The sequence below is a fragment of the Grus americana genome, chromosome 8 (assembly GCF_028858705.1).
Source record: "Grus americana isolate bGruAme1 chromosome 8, bGruAme1.mat, whole genome shotgun sequence".
Classification (NCBI taxonomy): domain Eukaryota; kingdom Metazoa; phylum Chordata; class Aves; order Gruiformes; family Gruidae; genus Grus; species Grus americana.
In genome coordinates this window covers 34,074,280-34,083,811 of record NC_072859.1, presented here as the reverse complement: position 1 = coordinate 34,083,811, position 9,532 = coordinate 34,074,280, and the positions used below count along the sequence as shown (strand labels likewise).

The 9,532-nt window shown below is 40.7% G+C and overlaps 1 protein-coding gene across 1 annotated transcript; it reads right to left on the bottom strand.

The window, feature by feature from the left end:
* Window positions 1–2,988: 2,988 nt before the first annotated feature.
* On the bottom strand, window positions 2,989–9,002 carry LEPROT (leptin receptor overlapping transcript). The gene is made up of 4 exons (XM_054833444.1): window positions 8,857–9,002; window positions 8,542–8,617; window positions 7,530–7,716; window positions 2,989–6,296 (listed from the first exon to the last, which is right to left on the bottom strand). The coding sequence occupies exons 1-4, from the start codon at window positions 8,870–8,872 to the stop codon at window positions 6,180–6,182; spliced, it is 396 nt and encodes a 131-aa protein (XP_054689419.1). The 5' UTR covers window positions 8,873–9,002; the 3' UTR covers window positions 2,989–6,179.
* Window positions 9,003–9,532: the final 530 nt, after the last annotated feature.

Here is a 9,532-nt window from a genome sequence, read left to right as displayed (position 1 = left end):
ATAGCAGTGACTCATCGGCACGCTCACGCATTGCCCGCAGACGTGAAGGGATTCGGCATCTAATGGGATGAGGCCTCTTTCATCTCTCCTTCCTACCCCATCGACCCCAACAGCAAATTCCCACCAGCTTCAAAAAGGGAGAAGTTGATCAGTAGCCAGTTACAACTATTGCAGCTTTTGTTTCTATGTTGTGTAAAGGCTTTTTTTTTTTTCTTCTCCTTAAGATGGAATACTGGTAACAAAGGCTCCTATTATATTGTGAAATACCAGTATTAGGCAGGAATCAAATGAAGAACAAAATCACAAGCCCAGATCAAACAGTCACAACAAAGGGTAAGCAAGACACATAAATGTCACAATCAATCCTGTTACGCCAAGCATATGCTTTGTAAAGCACGATAAATACCATTAACTTCTCCCCAAATCCTCAAGCAAACAAAAACATCCAAGCAGCATCTGTCATTTATTCATCTTGACCAAGAAAATGAAAGCAACTTAGCCAGTATACTAGAAAATGAAGCTCAAAGCAGGTGATACAAACAAAATTCAGAGACAGGGATAGCCTCAGCCTGGACCTACCAGGAGACATCAACATCCCTTTTTGCCTTGAGCTCTGTCTGAGCCTCAGCACTCTATTCTCCATTTAAGGGTTTCAAATGAACTATATACAACCTGAGCTTGAATATGGTTTTTTGGGGGGTTTGTGTGCATTGGTTTTTTTCCAAACTCCACAAAAGCAAGCGGTTATAAAATCATTCCCCAGGAAAACATGCAATTAAAAATACAATGTAACACAGGCAACTTCCACAGCAAGCAAACAGCTAACAGAGAAAACACCAGGGTTTCAGATCACACCATCTGGGAGGACTGCCGTAACTGCATACTTCAAATTTTTCATTTTACTAGACAGCAATGTTATAAGCATGTTTCACAGAAGAAGTCTTCCCTGTATGCAAAGACTCCAAAGCAAGACTATATGATGTGCACTTTTGCACAATTACGTTCATTATATGTAATTACTTCATTAAACAAAGCCATAGGTTTATCCTCACTTTGAAAACAATCTTCCTCCTATCATCTAAGGATTTTTTTTGCAGGGAAGGTACCTTTTTATAACCCATCCTCTCCGCAGCAGTACCTGCCTCATAGATGGCCATACGGACCTGCGAGTGTTGAGGGCCAGCAGAAGAGAGCCATCTGCACAGGCAGACAAGGGATGATCACCCTCGTGGGTGAGGAAGCAGGGAACAATCAACCAGCCCAGTTAAAATGAGGCATTAGAAAGAAGCTGTATCCAGAACATTTGTTAAAAAAGCTAGAACTAGTCTACGGGAAGTAGTACTTCCAAAAAATTAAGTGAAGTACCTCCAGCTGAAGTGTTAGTCACGGGGCATAAACAACTGTAACCAATTTTTGAAAATAACTCAGAGACACAGCTGAAATAAACCTCAACATAAAGAGCAAAAGCAAAACAATAAAACAAGAGATAAATATAGGAACAGGCCATTGGAGAAGATGTTTCTCTAAGAGCATCCAGCTGATTCTTAAAATTTAATCACAATTCACCAGTCAATGCTTCCTCACATGTTTTATCAGAAGACACTTCCCTGTAAAGCCCTCCAGTACATACTGGTCATGTATTTGCAGGGGCCACTTACACAAATCAATTAGTCATTAGCACCTGGTATGTATCCAGCTTCATGAAATAGTCTTTTCATCCATTATCATAGATCAGAAACAATCCCTGCAGAGTAAATGATGCAGTATCTTAAAAGTCATGCTGTGTTAACAATTGAGATTGGGGTTATAGAGATCATTTTAGAGCTTCACATAATTTGCAGTTTAACAATAAAAATCTACATGTTTATTTGGTTAACTCCTGGGTATTAATTAGCTTACATTGATTTCATGGGATTAAAGTCTGTTTAAAGTTTTTAGAAAGTTACCCAAGGTCATAACCAGTTAGAAAGATTACTAGCTTTCTTAAAGGCCAGAACAGACTACGAAACCAGCGCAAGACTGTGACCAGTGCCCCCTGCTCCAGACCCCTTATGCATATTTTATTTTTCTCTTCCAGCTAAGTATAAGTTGACAGGGAACTGCTCTGTTAACTACAAAAGGAGCAGCTACAAGAACAAGGGTGGGAGGGATAGGAAATAAAATTTATACGAGATAATACTAGCAAATCCAGAACCAGATTAAATAAGGGAACTCAGGACCCAAGCTTAAAGTTACTTTAGGTGCAAAGCATGAGTTGGGCTAGGCAGTACAGTCATTTTGCAAAACAGGGCAAAGCCAGCAGCTAACTGATTCAAAGCGCAAATATACTCACCTTCTCCAAAGCTCAGTTGCTCAAATCAGTGCTGTGAACAGACAACACCAGCTATTCAGAACAAAGACTATAGCCACCTTCTCCTGATGGTGGGTGCTTTCACAAAACATACCATCTTTTTCTGAATGCCTTTAAAAAGCTCACAGATTTACCATGTACATAAGAGCTAAGTGATGATAATTTACCTGCGTATTTGAATGCAACCTCTACGATAATGCATGATCTAACAGTAATTCCACCTATTGCAATTAGATCATGGCTTCTGAAATTCGTTCTCCCATGTTTTGACCTCGTCAGCGCTGACTGACCTTCCAGAAGCCAGGTACCAAAGCCTCTGCAGAGCCAAGAACCGCAAGCACTTACTACGTATCTCCCGAAAAAGATGTGAAGGAGCTCTGGGAGAAAGAACACGTGGCAAAATAGACCCCAAGGGTCCCAATACTGAGAATCCACTTGAAGACACCAATTCACTACAAAGCAATTAAGAAATATCAACACCAGTACAAGAGACACTTGAACTGCTCATTAACCTCCTGCTGTGGCCATGCCCAACAGCTACAATACCATTACAAAAGCACCACTGGATATGTTATTTCTCTTATCTTTCTGCTTACACAAGTGTGTTGTCACCTCTTGAAATTTAAGACAGACAAATATTTAAGCATCAGATATGTTTATTAGACAATTCCAAAAGTCAGTTTTATTAGACAAAAAGTAAAATATGTTTTAATTTCCATGTTTTAACCAGGCAATCACAGAAAATAAAAATAGTGTTTACAAAAGTTACAAAAGCTGCACTGCATTCCAAATTACAGAAAACACGGTTAGTTGACAAGGAAGCTTTATAAAATGCAGTAACAGATTTTCAGCTGATTATGAAACATAGTGATATTACCATGTATATGCGTTCACAAAATCAGCATAGTATTGAAATTAAGGCACTTTGGATACATAGTATTCACTTCCATATAGAAAAACAATTCCAGAGAAACCACAGTAAACTGCTACTGGGAGATAGTGACAGTATGCCCAGTACTGGCCAACAAAGCACCAGGTTTGTGTGAATGAGTGAAGCTCTTGATAAAAAAAAAAAAGCACTGAATTTTTTTTTTTTTTACCCTGACTATTTGATATCGAAGACTCATTCAAGCAAATTTGAAGAGGTCAAGGAAGATTTCCATGATTTAAACACTGTTAAACACAATTTTTAAAGTTAAACATTTAAAAATAAAAGTCCATGGTGAAAACCGCGTGAAGTTCACATTAAGGATTAGTGCATGTAGCTGCTTCAAAAGAAGAAAAAAAAGCGCATTGACTTTCTCCATTCAACATTTACCTGCCATTTCATGAGGTACCCACCAACCACAGTAATACCAAAGGAAATACAGTACAATAGAATAATTTGTCAGGGAAGCAACCTCTCTTCAAGACTGTACTTTCTAGTCCTCCTTTTCATTTTAGATTGTCATATCTTTACTGCCTGTCTCCCAATCTGCCACAAGCGCACTATTTACCAATAGATCTAGAACAGATTCTATAAAAAAAATGATTCTTTAATTTAAAGAAAAATTGATCTCAGCTATTTTTCACGCCACTGTCTTGAAAGTAAAATTTCATCAGTAATTGAGTAGTTTTGCAGACTTCGGGACATAAATTCTAAGGAATAAAAATGAACTCAAGAACCTAACCCTGCAAGCACATGAGTATTTTAACAGGAGTTAAACAGAACTGTTAGCAATGACTTTAGGCATTTACAGGATCAGGAACTTAAATTGTGTATTATTGTTGCTGTTTTACTTCCCTAATTTGAATGAAAAAATGCCACCGTGTAGGAAAAAAAGCAACTTCTTCAAACATCAAATCAGGACTTATACATGGAAACTATGTTTACTCTAAACAACTTGGCTCATAATAAGAACAAGTAATTTCCACGGTAGTACTTTACAAATCCGTAGGATCCAACAGACTTCATCTAAAGTCAAGAAGACGACACTGTAAGAGAACTTGCTTACGCACAGCATCTTTACAAGTATATTCCTGCTATGTCTTTGATGAAGCATTAACATCCAGAAAAAACTGTCCTTTAATGGTAAATCTTCTTTTACAAGAATGACAGCCTAGACACACTTCAGTCTAAACTCGAGCTACTCAGCATTCCTCAGCACTGACCTGTTCACCTTACACACATCTGAGTTTAAATTTAAAACATGTAATTAACCTTCCTGAAACCCGATATTCCATTCCTACTTAAGTGATATTACATTACTTGGACCACAGAATGATTTCTGTACCCAGTATCAGAGCGCTCATGTAACATTCATTCCTGTTTGAACCTTTGCTCTGCCCAGCAATCCGCAGGACACCATTCTGCAGTACACAAGTACTGAGAGGGTTTGGAGAGCAGCAAAAGTAGTTCCATACAACTTAGGGGGCAAAAAGCACTGTGTTGGTGAAGCTGCCACATTGTGTAGGGCAGATTCTATTACCTCCTTACACAATGTCCCTCAAAGCTATACAGGGCAACAGCAGTCAGCTGTGAACTAACTCACACAACTATAACACTCATTTGCAATCTACTGAAGAACTTGCAATAGTAAACCATACCCTATGCAGGAAAAGAGCTTCTTACTTCACAGAGCAGAAACCTCTCTTTATGTCCATTTTTCTATGAAAGAATAAACTAAGGCGTCTCTTCCTTCACCCCTTTGCAGATTACTGAAACGTCTTCTAGAGTTAGGGTTGTATCAGAATGCATTCTGACAAAATTACAGACCTCCACAATTTGCAGGATTCAACAAGTCAAAAGAGTGATAAAGGTTACTTTTATAAGTGCAATTATGTGAACGTTTACTAGGATAATGCTATTTAAAAATATAGTGTTTTACTGTAACAATCTCTTCTTACAGACAAAAAAAATAGTAGTTGATTAAGTATGTTTTAAAAGCAATGAGAACTGAGGAGATAACAAGTCCTACCCAGCAGAACACTCACTTCTTTGCAATTCAGGCATTTCACACATAAGAATACAAAGTTATATACTACATTGTGATTGTGAGTGTCCTCAGCTAGTTTCTTCTTTTGTGAACCTTCATAAGAGAAGTAATGTCAGCTCTAAGCATTGAAGAGGCATTAAAGTATATTATTCTCAAAATATATCCACAGCTGGTAAGTTGAATAAGGACAAAGCTTGAGTATCTTGGGGGAGAATTTTGTTTTAAATGAACACCGTAAGTGAAAGGAAGGATTTTTAACCAGGGTTATTTTCTTTTTCTTTCATTAGGTAGTAAAAGAGTTGGCATAACCTATGTTTGATTTTATGTTATCAAGAAAAAATACTAAAATTACAATTACCCAAATGAAAAGCAAGTACTCATTCATCCCTAACCAAAGCAGAAAGATCAATCAAGTTGAACAATACCAAGTAAGATAATCTTTATATTAGCCTATTTTGATTACATGGTTAAAAAAACCCAACAGGCATGCTGACCGGTATCACATGTATCAATGATACTACTGTGACTAAACCAAAAGTTAATGTGTATATAGTGAAAAAATGAGTAAAACAGCTTATGTTTTGTAAACTTATTCAGGGACAAATTTGCAATGGTGATTCCAGCTTTTACTGAATACGTGAGGACAGCTGTCACAAGGGCCTTTTCCCTTTGGCTGAAATGCATTTTAAAAAAAGCATGTTATGATCTGAGAATGTAAAACTACATGCAGATGCACATACATACATCTCAGCGTGCGCACACACACATATGTTATAATATATACACATATACACACACAGAGTATACATATGGTGATACATGCTGTAAAGTATTACCAGCATCAGAGCGATGTCCTACCACTGTTCCCAGCTAAAGTCATCTCCTCTACCAAACACAAGAAAAAAGCCTAAAATAGTAAGGAAAATGACTGCATTGCCAGCCAGCACCAGACCACAGGCTCCCCATTTGATCTGAAATGCAAGGAAATGAAACAATCAAAGCAGTTCTTATAAGACAGGTTCAGGCCAGTTATTTATATGCATTAGATAAACTAAACTAAGTACTGCAGAAAGGTGCCAAAAGCATAAAGATAAAAGACAGTAAATAATTCAATTTATGTGACTAATTATTCAATTAGCAACACTCTTATTATTATTACAAGTCTTCAACAGACAGGCTAATAATGCTATGTTTTAGAACAAAATAATTACCTTGCCATACAAGTCACTAAGTCACAGAAAAAAAAATCTAGTGAAACTAGCGCTCTCCTTTAACTGCTATGCAACAAAAATAAAAGATCGCTTTTCAAATAAACGCCAGTAACAAGCATGGAAAACAGTACGTGGTCTTACAGGTAAAGAGCTTGCTTTAACGATCTGCCCAACAAAGTTTACTCAAAGAAGCGACAAGCACTCTTAAAAGACAGAGCTATGAATTAGAGTTCCCCCGCGTGGTCACTTCTGGTTCTGCCTACTGTCAGGTCCACTAACCCAAAAATGCAGCGTCAGGGAAATTGCACATTACAAATAAATTAAAACTAAGCACACAAGTTTTAAGCAAAACTGAAAGACTGAAGGGGAAAAACAACGCAACATAAAAACGTCATTGGGTATTTCGGGAGATGGGATGAAAGAGTTCTTTGCCTTGCAAACAAACGTGACAAAAACCTCACCACCGAAGAGCAGTTCAGAAAGCAAACAGAAAAGAAGCTAGCAGAATTTCCTCAGACTTTGAGGGGACAAAGCATGAGCTTGGGAAATGCTTTGAAAACCAGAAGGACAGCTCTGGAACTGTGGCCTTTTATCTTTTAACTGATAACGTGCTCCAGTCACTGAGTTTTCAGCATCCTAAATGGAGAAGGCAGACATTCTGAGATGAAAAATAAGGAAGGTGGTGCAAGAAGCAGTACAGAAGTTGATGAGACAGAGAGGCATGAGATGTAGGTGGAGATAATATCCCGTACAGGACCAAAACAAAGCTGGGGAAAAAAAACAGCTAAAAAACTTTTCAGTTATGCAAGTCCTTTGTTCAGGTCAAAAAGCAGCACTGACAGACAAAATTTCAGCAGAGTGATTATTTTCATCAGAATCTAGAAACATCACAATAGTGGAATTAAAGACAGGATTTACAAACAGCAACAGTGCACTTAGAGATTATACTCAGTAACTGGCGTCTTAAAATAAAAATTAGCAAGCAGAACTTACCGCTTCAACCCGTGCAAGGATTATAGGAAATCCAAAGGCAGAAACGACAATTCCAGTTGTGAAGAAATAAGCCAATTCCCTGCAGGCACTGCTGGCTGCATCACTGTCGTCACTTACTCTTTTTGCAATGAAGTGGGGAATGGGGCAGATGAAGTAAAATATTAAGACAAACAGAGGCCAGTATACACTGGGGAGGAAAAAGGAAATATATCATCAGTTTACACAGATGCCTCAATAAAAAAGTATCTTCTGTTTAGAAAAAGTAATTGCAATTGCTGTAATCTTACTTCACGGTTTGAAGAGTGGATTACGTGATTTAACCACAAACCTTCCACCCAAAGGGGCAATCCTACCTCATTTTCCCTGCACGCTGGCACAAGCACTCGCACGGCCTCATGCAGAGCAGGATCCACTCTCGGATCCACTCTCTCACACGACCAAGCGTTAATTTATTTTACGTTTGCATTGCCTCACTGATTGAGCTCACGCCACCGCCTCACAAAACCAACAGTCACCACACAGGGAACAGGAAATGCACGCAAGCAGGACAGGAACCAAGAGCTTTCCCAAATTAGAGGGATTCTGGAGTATACACAAGCCGACTGGGAAGGCACACCCTTGCACGCTCACCTCTTTATGAATGCTCCCATAGCATCACCTGGATTTTTAAGCGTAACAGACGTCCCAGTTGGAGTCTTGCAGTAGGAGGGTTGCTTAAACAAACAGGGAAGTAAGGACAAGAACTGTGCAAGGTTAAAAATGACTGTTTAGCAAGATGGCACCGCTTTTCCTGAGAAAGCGTAGAGCTGTTTTCAGTCATTTTTTAACGGAAACGCAAGTAGTGGCTAGGGAGGTGGGATTTAATCACAACAAACTGCCGTGTGTCAAGAACCAGAAAACAGGTGACTGCTGGAAGATATCTAGAGCCAAACAGCTCAATTAAATGAGATTAACACCTCAATTAACAGACAAAAACAAGGGGAAGTTTTGCAGACGAAGCCAGCCCGCTCACCCGTAGTACTCCAGGGCGCAGCCCAGCATGAGGAACGTCAGCCCGATGGCTCCGCTGAAGGACAGCCCCACAAGAGCTGCAACGGCACAAGGCAGGCGGTGAGGCGGGAACCACCTCACCGCTTTACCGGTTACCCCTCCCCGCGACGCCCACCCGCTCCCCCCCGCTGAGGAGATGCCTGGGAAGTGGAAGCACAACCCAGTCGCGCTCCTCTTAGAAGAAGAAGGACCCCGACCCGCGGGCGGGGAGCGGCTCGGAGCTGCCGAAGGGCAGCTCCGAGCCGCTCCCCGCCCGCGGGTCGGGGTCCCTCGGTACCTTTGATCCCCGCCATGTCCGGGGCTCTGAACGACGCCGAGCTGAGGTGGCGACGAGCGACTTCCGCCTACCGGCCCTTTTACCCCACCCACTCCTACAGCACGTAAGCGGACGCCTTAAAGGGCCAGAGTCACCTCTGAGGCGATTGAACCGGCTGCCCCGCCCTCGGGCGGGAAAAAGGGGGCGGTGCGCACTTGAAGGCGCGAGCGGCGCCTCGCTGTGGGGAAGAGGCTGGGCCGTCGCCATGGTTACGGGGCGGTGTTTCGCCGAGTCAGGCCTTGGGGCGGGTGTTTAACGTATATACACACAAATATACGTCCATGTCTATGCGCAAGGTGTGTATATAGATGTATATATGTGCGCACAGGCACGATTTAAATACATAAACACTGATTTAAAGAGCCCCCACCCATCAGTCACTGCCATTTTACAGGCTGGCCCTTAAAAGCCATTTTTTCACCCCAAAACCAGGCCCAGCTGCCTGCTCACTTCATGTGGTACCTTCTCAGGATCAGGATGGTCTTCTGCTAATCTGTGGCAAGAAGGGCACCTTTTTTTTTTTTTTTTAATTGAGCGGTATTTTTCAAGCCTCAGATTTTTGGGACCCCCTTTTTGACCCAAAACCAGCCTTTTTGAGGGAAATTTTGCACATACCTTTCGCTATACCTGCCCAGAT